Source organism: Oncorhynchus keta, chromosome 4 (genome assembly GCF_023373465.1).
Source record: "Oncorhynchus keta strain PuntledgeMale-10-30-2019 chromosome 4, Oket_V2, whole genome shotgun sequence".
NCBI classification, from domain to species: Eukaryota; Metazoa; Chordata; class Actinopteri; order Salmoniformes; family Salmonidae; genus Oncorhynchus; species Oncorhynchus keta.
The window spans coordinates 75,846,598-75,860,875 of NC_068424.1; the positions used below are offsets into that span (position 1 = coordinate 75,846,598).

At 36.7% G+C, this 14,278-nt stretch overlaps 1 protein-coding gene across 1 annotated transcript in view; it reads left to right on the plus strand.

Moving 5' to 3' along the window:
- LOC118375072 (mucin-2-like) overlaps positions 1-14,278 on the plus strand; it is a 59,604-nt gene that overhangs the window by 31,662 nt on the left and 13,664 nt on the right. The window contains exon 15 of the mRNA XM_052515964.1: positions 5,455-5,560. Coding sequence (XP_052371924.1) covers positions 5,455-5,560 — 106 coding nt within the window. The remainder of the gene's footprint in view (positions 1-5,454; positions 5,561-14,278) is intronic.

Sequence of the window (14,278 nt, forward strand, 5' to 3'; positions counted from 1 at the left end):
GATCATCACCATATTCAAATCAAACTTTATTGCTTACGCATATCTGGTTCCTTCAGATCGGCAAACACCAAGTGGTATGGACACCAAGGTTATTATAGTCAACAAAAACTGAAACTAAAATAAAACTATAGTTGGAAAAACTATTTAGTAAACTGAAATAAACATTTAACGAAAAAAAAAACAATCTTTGACTGCAAAAATTCAATGAAAACCATCAAATTATGTTTTGTTTTAGTCGTTTTCATCTTAACCTTGTGCAAAAATCAAATGGTGTTTTCAAGCTGTTTTTCCTAATGGGTTTTCCGAGCTTCTGAATCTTGCAAAAGCTTCCGGTAAATGACAATGTTTCAAATAGGCCTAGCTTGTGCATCACTATCGCTAGCTAACAGGGATGAAATCAGAGGGTGAGCACGGAGCGCGACTGGGCCAAGCTAGAGCAGCTTGAGCATCACTATCGCTAGCTAACAGGGATGAAATCATTGGGCGAGCACGGAGCGCGACTGGGCCAAGCTAGAGCAGCTTGTGCATCACTATCGCTAGCTAACAGGGATGAAATCAGAGGGTGAGCACGGAGCGCGACTGGGCCAAGCTAGAGCAGCTTGAGCATCACTATCGCTAGCTAACAGGGATGAAATCAGAGGGCGAGCACGGAGCGCGACTGGGCCAAGCTAGAGCAGCTTGTGCATCACTATCGCTAGCTAACAGGGATGAAATCAGAGGGCGAGCACGGAGCGCGACTGGGCCAAGCTAGAGCAGCTTGTGCATCACTATCGCTAGCTAACAGGGATGAAATCAGAGGGTGAGCACGGAGCGCGACTGGGCCAAGCTAGAGCAGCTTGTGCATCACTATCGCTAGCTAACAGGGATGAAATCAGAGGGCGAGCACGGAGCGCGACTGGGCCAAGCTAGAGCAGCTTGTGCATCACTATCGCTAGCTAACAGGGATGAAATCAGAGGGCGAGCACGGAGCGCGACGGGCCAAGCTAGAGCAGCTTGTGCACCACTATCGCTAGCTAACAGGGATGAAATCAGAGGGCGAGCACGGAGCGCGACTGGGCCAAGCTAGAGCAGCTTGTGCATCACTATCGCTAGCTAACAGGGATGAAATCAGAGGGCGAGCACGGAGCGCGACGGGCCAAGCTAGAGCAGCTTGTGCATCACTATCGCTAGCTAACAGGGATGAAATCAGAGGGCGAGCACGGAGCGCGACTGGGCCAAGCTAGAGCAGCTTGTGCATCACTATCGCTAGCTAACAGGGATGAAATCAGAGGGTGAGCACGGAGCGCGACTGGGCCAAGCTAGAGCAGCTTGTGCATCACTATCGCTAGCTAACAGGGATGAAATCAGAGGGCGAGCACGGAGCGCGACTGGGCCAAGCTAGAGCAGCTTGTGCATCACTATCGCTAGCTAACAGGGATGAAATCAGAGGGCGAGCACGGAGCGCGAAGGGCCAAGCTAGAGCAGCTTGTGCATCACTATCGCTAGCTAACAGGGATGAAATCAGAGGGCGAGCACGGAGCGCGACTGGGCCAAGCTAGAGCAGCTTGTGCATCACTATCGCTAGCTAACAGGGATGAAATCAGAGGGCGAGCACAGAGCGCGACTGGGCTAAGCTAGAGCAGCTTGTGCATCACTATCGCTAGCTAACAGGGATGAAATCAGAGGGCTAGCACAGAGCGCGACTGGGCCAAGCTAGAGCAGCTTGTGCATCACTATCGCTAGCTAACAGGGATGAAATCAGAGCGCGAGCACGGAGCGCGACTGGGCCAAGCTAGAGCAGCTTGTGCATCACTATCGCTAGCTAACAGGGATGAAATCAAAGGGCGAGCACGGAGCGCGACTGGGCCAAGCTAGAGCAGCTTGTGCATCACTATCGCTAGCTAACAGGGATGAAATCAGAGGGCGAGCACGGAGCGCGACTGGGCCAAGCTAGAGCAGCTTGTGGATCACTATCGCTAGCTAACAGGGATGAAATCAGAGGGCGAGCACAGAGCGCGACTGGGCCAAGCTAGAGCAGCTTGTGCATCACTATCGCTAGCTAACAGGGATGAAATCAGAGGGCGAGCACGGAGCGCGACTGGGCCAAGCTAGAGCAGCTTGTGCATCGCTATCTAACAGGGATGAAATCAGAAGGCGAGCGCGACTGGGCCAAGCTAGAGCAGCTTGTGCATCACTATCGCTAGCTAACAGGGATGAAATCAGAGGGCGAGCACAGAGCGCGACAGGGCCAAGCTAGAGCAGCTTGTGCATCACTATCACTAGCTAACAGGGATGAAATCAGAGCGCGAGCACAGAGCGCGACAGGGCCAAGCTAGAGCAGCTTGTGCATCACTATCGCTAGCTAACAGGGATGAAATCAGAGGGCGAGCACAGAGCGCGACTGGGCCAAGCTAGAGCAGCTTGTGCATCACTATCGCTAGCTAACAGGGATGAAATCAGAGGGCGAGCACGGAGCGCGACTGGGCCAAGCTAGAGCAGCTTGTGCATCACTATCGCTAGCTAACAGGGATGAAATCAGAGGGCGAGCACGGAGCGCGACAGGGCCAAGCTAGAGCAGCTTGTGCATCACTATCGCTAGCTAACAGGGATGAAATCAGAGGGCGAGCACAGAGCGCGACAGGGCCAAGCTAGAGCAGCTTGTGCATCACTATCGCTAGCTAACAGGGATGAAATCAGAGAGCGAGCACAGAGCGCGACAGGGCCAAGCTAGAGCAGCTTCTGCATCACTATCGCTAGCTAACAGGGATGAAATCAGAGGGCGAGCATGGAGCGCGACAGGGCCAAGCCGTCCACACCGACCAACTTCAAACTGACAGCCAGACGCTGTCTGATGTGGCGTCGTGTCTCCTCAACCTTGAGGCACACTTGCAGTCACTACTGTTGCAAAATAGTTGGCACTGGTCCTCCTGAAGTCACTGCGTGAGCACCTCACATGCATTCTGAATCCTCTGGCAGCCAACTTCAATCCAACCCCTGCAGCAGCTTGCCTGATGGACCCAAGAGTGTCTCTGGCACTTCACCCAACAGAGATGAAGCCGCTGATAAGGGAAGCAGAGTCTTTTGAACTCCAGCAAATCAGAGAGTACAGCCGTGGAGCAGCAAGACCCCAGTAAGATCCCATCAAGATGAATTCAGCGTTGCATCTCGACCACAGTGCATCAGAACAATAGCTCGCATCGAAGACAGTGTCTGAGGTCACTGTCCAACCGGAGGATCAACCTGGCAGGGCCTTAAGTGTGAGGTGTGGAAATACCTGGAAGAGGTAAAGAGGCAAGGTTTACAGAGGCAAGTGTTTGTTTATCCAAAGCTGTGCCCTGTGGGACTGGATCTGGTTTCTGCCCCTGCATTCCAAGCTTTCTAAACCAGAACATCTTGTTTGGTTGAAAAGAAGAAAAAAATAAAACACCCACGCAATCAGGCTGGCTGTGAACTGATATACTCAACCAGGCTGGCTGTGAACTGATATACTCAACCAGGCTGGCTGTGAACTGATATACTCAACCAGGCTGGCTGTGAACTGATACACTCAATCAGGCTGGCTGTGAACTGATACACTCAATCAGGCTGGCTGTGAACTGATATACTCAACCAGGCTGGCTGTGAACTGATATACTCAACCAGGCTGGCTGTGAACTGATATACTCAACCAGGCTGGCTGTGAACTGATACACTCAATCAGGCTGGCTGTGAACTGATACACTCAATCAGGCTGGCTGTATACTGATACACTCAACCAGGCTGGTTGTGAACTGATACACTCAATCAGGCTGGCTGTGAACTGATACACTCAATCAGGCTGGCTGTATACTGATACACTCAACCAGGCTGGTTGTGAACTGATACACTCAATCAGGCTGGCTGTGAACTGATACACTCAATCAGGCTGGCTGTGAACTGATACACTCAACCAGGCTGGCTGTGAACTGATACACACACAGGCTGGCTGTGAACTGATACACTCAATCAGGCTGGCTGTGAACTGATACACACACACAGGCTGACTGTGAACTGATACACACACAGGCTGACTGTGAACTGATACACACACAGGCTGGCTGTGAACTGATACACACACAGGCTGGCTGTGAACTGATACACACACAGGCTGGCTGTGAACTGATACACACACAGGCTGGCTGTGAACTGATACACACACAGGCTGGCTGTGAACTGATACACTCAATCAGGCTGGCTGTGAACTGATACTCAATCAGGCTGGCTGTGAACTGATACACACACAGGCCGACTGTGAACTGATACACACACAGGCCGGCTGTGAACTGATACACACACAGGCTGGCTGTGAACTGATACACACACAGGCTGGCTGTGAACTGATACACTCAATCAGGCTGGCTGTGAACTGATACACACACAGGCTGGCTGTGAACTGATACACACACAGGCTGACTGTGAACTGATACACACACAGGCTGGCTGTGAACTGATACACACACAGGCTGACTGTGAACTGATACACACACAGGCTGGCTGTGAACTGATACACACACAGGCTGGCTGTGAACTGATACACACACAGGCTGACTGTGAACTGATACACACACAGGCTGGCTGTGAACTGATACACACACAGGCTGACTGTGAACTGATACACACACAGGCTGGCTGTGAACTGATACACACACAGGCTGGCTGTGAACTGATACACACACAGGCTGACTGTGAACTGATACACACACAGGCTGGCTGTGAACTGATACACACACAGGCTGACTGTGAACTGATACACACACAGGCTGACTGTGAACTGATACACACACAGGCTGACTGTGAACTGATACACACACAGGCTGACTGTGAACTGATACACACACAGGCTGACTGTAAACTGATACACTCAATCAGGCTGGCTGTAAACTGATACACACACAGGCTGACTGTAAACTGATACACACACAGGCTGACTGTGAACTGATAGATTTGTGAAGAAGTGTTGTATTGCTTATGTTTTTGCTGCTGTTGCTTGCAGCTGTTTGTATTAAACCTATTTGAAGTGGTTAGTCAGTGATACATGTTTAATATTACATCATGTCAAATGTGCCATGATTTAATTAGTTGTTTTTTCCTCATCTACTACTAAAGTTAAAAAATCTTTGGATTGGTGTAAACATTGTAAACATTACGGGGGCTGTATTCATTGCTCTCGCCGAGAGCGGCAGAACGACTAAAATGAAATAATCTAGAAACATCTTTATCAAACTGAAATTAAATAAAGACGAGCAAATCAAGTCTGAACACTAACTGTAACTAAACCGAATGTTCTATTTAACGTTCTATTTAAAACTAATAGAAATAAAAACAAATATTAAATCACAAAACTATAATAACCTTTTGTTGTGCCATCTTGTCATGCCTAGGCTGGAAACTTGTAGATACAGGCTTTGATCGATTAGAGCTGTGTCCCATGCTCAACAACTCTCCCCCATCCTCTAGGTCTACCATGACGTCTGCCTGTACGTACTGTGGAGAGCAGGTGGGCAACGATGCCAAGATCACCATCGAGCACCTCAACATCTCCTGCCACCCAGCCTGCTTCAAGGTAACGACACCTGGTTATAATCATGTTATACTCTGGTTATAATCATGTTATACTCTGGTTATAAACATGTTATACTCTGGTTATACTCATGTTATACTCTGGTTATAATCATGTTATACTCTGGTTATCAACATGTTATACTCTGGTTATCAACATGTTATACTCTGGTTATAATCATGTTATACTCTGGTTATAATCATGTTATACTCTGGTTATAAACATGTTATACTCTGGTTATACTCATGTTATACTCTGGTTATAATCATGTTATACTCTGGTTATCAACATGTTATACTCTGGTTATAATCATGTTATACTCTGGTTATAATCATGTTATACTCTGGTTATAATCATGTTATACTCTGGTTATAAACATGTTATATGGTATACTCTGGTTATACTCATGTTATACTCTGGTTATAATCATGTTATACTCTGGTTATAATCATGTTATACTCTGGTAATAAACATGTTATACTCTGGTTATAATCATGTTATACTCTGGTTATAAACATGTTATACTCTGGTTATAATCATGTTATACTCTGGTAATAAACATGTTATACTCTGGTTATAATCATGTTATACTCTGGTTATAATCATGTTATACTCTGGTTATAAACATGTTATACTCTGGTTATATAATCATGTTATAATCATGTTATACTCTGGTTATAAACATGTTATACTCTGGTTATAATCATGTTATACTCTGGTTATAATCATGTTATACTCTGGTTATAATCATGTTATACTCTAGTTATAATCATGTTATACTCTGGTTATAATCATGTTATACTCTGGTTATAAACATGTTATATGGTATACTCTGGTTATAATCATGTTATACTCTGGTTATAAACATGTTATATGGTATACTCTGGTTATAACCATGTTATACTCTGGTTATAATCATGTTATACTCTGGTTATAACCATGTTATACTCTGGTTATAATCATGTTATACTCTGGTTATAATCATGTTATACTCTGGTTATAAGCATGTTATACTCTGGTTATAATAATGTTATACTCTGGTTATAATCATGTTATACTCTGGTTATAATCATGTTATACTCTGGTTATAACCATGTTATACTCTGGTTATAATCATGTTATACTCTGGTTATAATCATGTTATACTCTGGTTATAACCATGTTATACTCTGGTTATAATCATGTTATACTCTGGTTATAATCATGTTATACTCTGGTTATAATCATGTTATACTCTGGTTATAAACATGTTATATGGTATACTCTGGTTATAACCATGTTATACTCTGGTTATAACCATGTTATACTCTGGTTATAATCATGTTATACTCTGGTTATAATCATGTTATACTCTGGTTATAATCATGTTATACTCTGGTTATAACCATGTTATACTCTGGTTATAAACATGTTAAATGGTATACTCTGGTTATAATCATGTTATACTCTGGTTATAAACATGTTATACTCTGGTTATAATCATGTTATACTCTAGTTATAATCATGTTATACTCTGGTTATAATCATGTTATACTCTGGTTATAATCATGTTATACTCTGGTTATAAACATGTTATATGGTATACTCTGGTTATAATCATGTTATACTCTGGTTATAAACATGTTATATGGTATACTCTGGTTATAACCATGTTATACTCTGGTTATAATCATGTTATACTCTGGTTATAATCATGTTATACTCTGGTTATAATCATGTTATATGGTATACTCTGGTTATAACCATGTTATACTCTGGTTATAAACATGTTATACTCTGGTTATAACCATGTTATACTCTGGTTATAATCATGTTATACTCTGGTTATAACCATGTTATACTCTGGTTATAACCATGTTATACTCTGGTTATAAACATGTTAAATGGTATACTCTGGTTATAATCATGTTATACTCTGGTTATAATCATGTTATACTCTGGTTATAATCATGTTATACTCTGGTTATAACCATGTTATACTCTGGTTATAATCATGTTATACTCTGGTTATAATCATGTTATACTCTGGTTATAACCATGTTATACTCTGGTTATAAACATGTTATATGGTATACTCTGGTTATAACCATGTTATACTCTGGTTATAATCATGTTATACTCTGGTTATAACCATGTTATACTCTGGTTAGAATCATGTTATACTCTGGTTATAATCATGTTATACTCTGGTTATACTCATGTTATACTCTGGTTATAATCATGTTATACTCTGGTTATAATCATGTTATACTCTGGTTATAATCATGTTATACTCTGGTTATAAACATGTTATACTCTGGTTATACTCATGTTATACTCTGGTTATAATCATGTTATACTCTGGTTATCAACATGTTATACTCTGGTTATCAACATGTTATACTCTGGTTATAATCATGTTATACTCTGGTTATAATCATGTTATACTCTGGTTATAATCATGTTATACTCTGGTTATAATCATGTTATACTCTGGTTATAACCATGTTATACTCTGGTTATAATAATGTTATACTCTGGTTATAATCATGTTATACTCTGGTTATAATCATGTTATACTCTGGTTATAACCATGTTATACTCTGGTTATAATCATGTTATACTCTGGTTATAATCATGTTATACTCTGGTTATAACCATGTTATACTCTGGTTATAATCATGTTATACTCTGGTTATAATCATGTTATACTCTGGTTATAAACATGTTATATGGTATACTCTGGTTATAACCATGTTATACTCTGGTTATAACCATGTTATACTCTGGTTATAATCATGTTATACTCTGGTTATAATCATGTTATACTCTGGTTATAATCATGTTATACTCTGGTTATAACCATGTTATACTCTGGTTATAAACATGTTAAATGGTATACTCTGGTTATAAACATGTTATACTCTGGTTATAAACATGTTATACTCTGGTTATAATCATGTTATACTCTAGTTATAATCATGTTATACTCTGGTTATAATCATGTTATACTCTGGTTATAATCATGTTATACTCTGGTTATAAACATGTTATATGGTATACTCTGGTTATAATCATGTTATACTCTGGTTATAAACATGTTATATGGTATACTCTGGTTATAACCATGTTATACTCTGGTTATAATCATGTTATACTCTGGTTATAATCATGTTATACTCTGGTTATAATCATGTTATATGGTATACTCTGGTTATAACCATGTTATACTCTGGTTATAAACATGTTATACTCTGGTTATAACCATGTTATACTCTGGTTATAATCATGTTATACTCTGGTTATAACCATGTTATACTCTGGTTATAACCATGTTATACTCTGGTTATAAACATGTTAAATGGTATACTCTGGTTATAATCATGTTATACTCTGGTTATAATCATGTTATACTCTGGTTATAATCATGTTATACTCTGGTTATAACCATGTTATACTCTGGTTATAATCATGTTATACTCTGGTTATAATCATGTTATACTCTGGTTATAACCATGTTATACTCTGGTTATAAACATGTTATATGGTATACTCTGGTTATAACCATGTTATACTCTGGTTATAATCATGTTATACTCTGGTTATAACCATGTTATACTCTGGTTAGAATCATGTTATACTCTGGTTATAATCATGTTATATGGTTATACTCATGTTATACTCTGGTTATAATCATGTTATACTCTGGTTATAATCATGTTATACTCTGGTTATAATCATGTTATACTCTGGTTATAAACATGTTATACTCTGGTTATACTCATGTTATACTCTGGTTATAATCATGTTATACTCTGGTTATCAACATGTTATACTCTGGTTATCAACATGTTATACTCTGGTTATAATCATGTTATACTCTGGTTATAATCATGTTATACTCTGGTTATAAACATGTTATACTCTGGTTATACTCATGTTATACTCTGGTTATAATCATGTTATACTCTGGTTATCAACATGTTATACTCTGGTTATAATCATGTTATACTCTGGTTATAATCATGTTATACTCTGGTTATAATCATGTTATACTCTGGTTATAAACATGTTATATGGTATACTCTGGTTATACTCATGTTATACTCTGGTTATAATCATGTTATACTCTGGTTATAATCATGTTATACTCTGGTAATAAACATGTTATACTCTGGTTATAATCATGTTATACTCTGGTTATAAACATGTTATACTCTGGTTATAATCATGTTATACTCTGGTAATAAACATGTTATACTCTGGTTATAATCATGTTATACTCTGGTTATAAACATGTTATACTCTGGTTATAATCATGTTATACTCTGGTTATAATCATGTTATACTCTGGTTATAAACATGTTATACTCTGGTTATAATCATGTTATACTCTGGTTATAATCATGTTATACTCTAGTTATAAACATGTTATACTCTGGTTATAATCATGTTATACTCTGGTTATAATCATGTTATACTCTAGTTATAATCATGTTATACTCTGGTTATAATCATGTTATACTCTGGTTATAATCATGTTATACTCTGGTTATAAACATGTTATATGGTATACTCTGGTTATAATCATGTTATACTCTGGTTATAAACATGTTATATGGTATACTCTGGTTATAACCATGTTATACTCTGGTTATAATCATGTTATACTCTGGTTATAACCATGTTATACTCTGGTTATAACCATGTTATACTCTGGTTATAATCATGTTATACTCTGGTTATAATCATGTTATACTCTGGTTATAATCATGTTATACTCTAGTTATAATCATGTTATACTCTGGTTATAATCATGTTATACTCTGGTTATAAACATGTTATATGGTATACTCTGGTTATAATCATGTTATACTCTGGTTATAAACATGTTATATGGTATACTCTGGTTATAACCATGTTATACTCTGGTTATAATCATGTTATACTCTGGTTATAACCATGTTATACTCTGGTTATAATCATGTTATACTCTGGTTATAATCATGTTATACTCTGGTTATAACCATGTTATACTCTGGTTATAATAATGTTATACTCTGGTTATAATCATGTTATACTCTGGTTATAATCATGTTATACTCTGGTTATAACCATGTTATACTCTGGTTATAATCTGGTTATAATGTTATACTCTGGTTATAAACATGTTATACTCTGGTTATAAACATGTTATATGGTATACTCTGGTTATAACCATGTTATACTCTGGTTATAATCATGTTATACTCTGGTTATAATCATGTTATACTCTGGTTATAATCATGTTATACTCTGGTTATAATCATGTTATACTCTGGTTATAATCATGTTATACTCTGGTTATAATCATGTTATACTCTGGTTATAACCATGTTATACTCTGGTTATAAACATGTTAAATGGTATACTCTGGTTATAATCATGTTATACTCTGGTTATAAACATGTTATACTCTGGTTATAATCATGTTATACTCTAGTTATAATCATGTTATACTCTGGTTATAATCATGTTATACTCTGGTTATAATCATGTTATACTCTGGTTATAAACATGTTATATGGTATACTCTGGTTATAATCATGTTATACTCTGGTTATAAACATGTTATATGGTATACTCTGGTTATAACCATGTTATACTCTGGTTATAATCATGTTATACTCTAGTTATAATCATGTTATACTCTGGTTATAATCATGTTATACTCTGGTTATAATCATGTTATACTCTGGTTATAAACATGTTATATGGTATACTCTGGTTATAATCATGTTATACTCTGGTTATAAACATGTTATATGGTATACTCTGGTTATAACCATGTTATACTCTGGTTATAATCATGTTATACTCTGGTTATAACCATGTTATACTCTGGTTATAACCATGTTATACTCTGGTTATAATCATGTTATACTCTGGTTATAATCATGTTATACTCTGGTTATAATCATGTTATACTCTAGTTATAATCATGTTATACTCTGGTTATAATCATGTTATACTCTGGTTATAAACATGTTATATGGTATACTCTGGTTATAATCATGTTATACTCTGGTTATAAACATGTTATATGGTATACTCTGGTTATAACCATGTTATACTCTGGTTATAATCATGTTATACTCTGGTTATAACCATGTTATACTCTGGTTATAATCATGTTATACTCTGGTTATAATCATGTTATACTCTGGTTATAACCATGTTATACTCTGGTTATAATAATGTTATACTCTGGTTATAATCATGTTATACTCTGGTTATAATCATGTTATACTCTGGTTATAACCATGTTATACTCTGGTTATAATCATGTTATACTCTGGTTATAATCATGTTATACTCTGGTTATAATCATGTTATACTCTGGTTATAAACATGTTATATGGTATACTCTGGTTATAACCATGTTATACTCTGGTTATAACCATGTTATACTCTGGTTATAATCATGTTATACTCTGGTTATAACCATGTTATACTCTGGTTATAATCATGTTATACTCTGGTTATAATCATGTTATACTCTGGTTATAATCATGTTATACTCTGGTTATAATCATGTTATACTCTGGTTATAATCATGTTATAATCATGTTATACTCTGGTTATATAAACATGGTTATACTCTGGTTATAATCATGTTATACTCTAGTTATAATCATGTTATACTCTGGTTATAATCATGTTATACTCTGGTTATAATCATGTTATACTCTGGTTATAAACATGTTATATGGTATACTCTGGTTATAATCATGTTATACTCTGGTTATAAACATGTTATATGGTATACTCTGGTTATAACCATGTTATACTCTGGTTATAATCATGTTATACTCTGGTTATAATCATGTTATACTCTGGTTATAATCATGTTATACTCTGGTTATAAACATGTTATATGGTATACTCTGGTTATAACCATGTTATACTCTGGTTATAAACATGTTATACTCTGGTTATAACCATGTTATACTCTGGTTATAATCATGTTATACTCTGGTTATAAACATGTTATATGGTATACTCTGGTTATAACCATGTTATACTCTGGTTATAACCATGTTATACTCTGGTTATAAACATGTTATACTCTGGTTATAAACATGTTATACTCTGGTTATAATCATGTTATACTCTGGTTATAATCATGTTATACTCTGGTTATAACCATGTTATACTCTGGTTATAATCATGTTATACTCTGGTTATAATCATGTTATACTCTGGTTATAACCATGTTATACTCTGGTTATAATCATGTTATACTCTGGTTATAACCATGTTATACTCTGGTTATAATCATGTTATACTCTGGTTATAACCATGTTATACTCTGGTTATAATCATGTTATACTCTGGTTATAACCATGTTATACTCTGGTTATAATAATGTTATACTCTGGTTATAATCATGTTATACTCTGGTTATAATCATGTTATACTCTGGTTATAACCATGTTATACTCTGGTTATAAACATGTTATATGGTATACTCTGGTTATAACCATGTTATACTCTGGTTATAACCATGTTATACTCTGGTTATAATCATGTTATACTCTGGTTATAACCATGTTATACTCTGGTTATAATCATGTTATACTCTGGTTATAATCATGTTATACTCTGGTTATAATCATGTTATACTCTGGTTATAATCATGTTATACTCTGGTTATAATCATGTTATACTCTGGTTATAAACATGTTAAATGGTATACTCTGGTTATAATCATGTTATACTCTGGTTATAAACATGTTATACTCTGGTTATAATCATGTTATACTCTAGTTATAATCATGTTATACTCTGGTTATAATCATGTTATACTCTGGTTATAATCATGTTATACTCTGGTTATAAACATGTTATATGGTATACTCTGGTTATAATCATGTTATACTCTGGTTATAAACATGTTATATGGTATACTCTGGTTATAACCATGTTATACTCTGGTTATAATCATGTTATACTCTAGTTATAATCATGTTATACTCTGGTTATAATCATGTTATACTCTGGTTATAATCATGTTATACTCTGGTTATAAACATGTTATATGGTATACTCTGGTTATAATCATGTTATACTCTGGTTATAAACATGTTATATGGTATACTCTGGTTATAACCATGTTATACTCTGGTTATAATCATGTTATACTCTGGTTATAACCATGTTATACTCTGGTTATAACCATGTTATACTCTGGTTATAATCATGTTATACTCTGGTTATAATCATGTTATACTCTGGTTATAATCATGTTATACTCTAGTTATAATCATGTTATACTCTGGTTATAATCATGTTATACTCTGGTTATAAACATGTTATATGGTATACTCTGGTTATAATCATGTTATACTCTGGTTATAAACATGTTATATGGTATACTCTGGTTATAACCATGTTATACTCTGGTTATAATCATGTTATACTCTGGTTATAACCATGTTATACTCTGGTTATAATCATGTTATACTCTGGTTATAATCATGTTATACTCTGGTTATAACCATGTTATACTCTGGTTATAATAATGTTATACTCTGGTTATAATCATGTTATACTCTGGTTATAATCATGTTATACTCTGGTTATAACCATGTTATACTCTGGTTATAATCATGTTATACTCTGGTTATAATCATGTTATACTCTGGTTATAATCATGTTATACTCTGGTTATAAACATGTTATATGGTATACTCTGGTTAT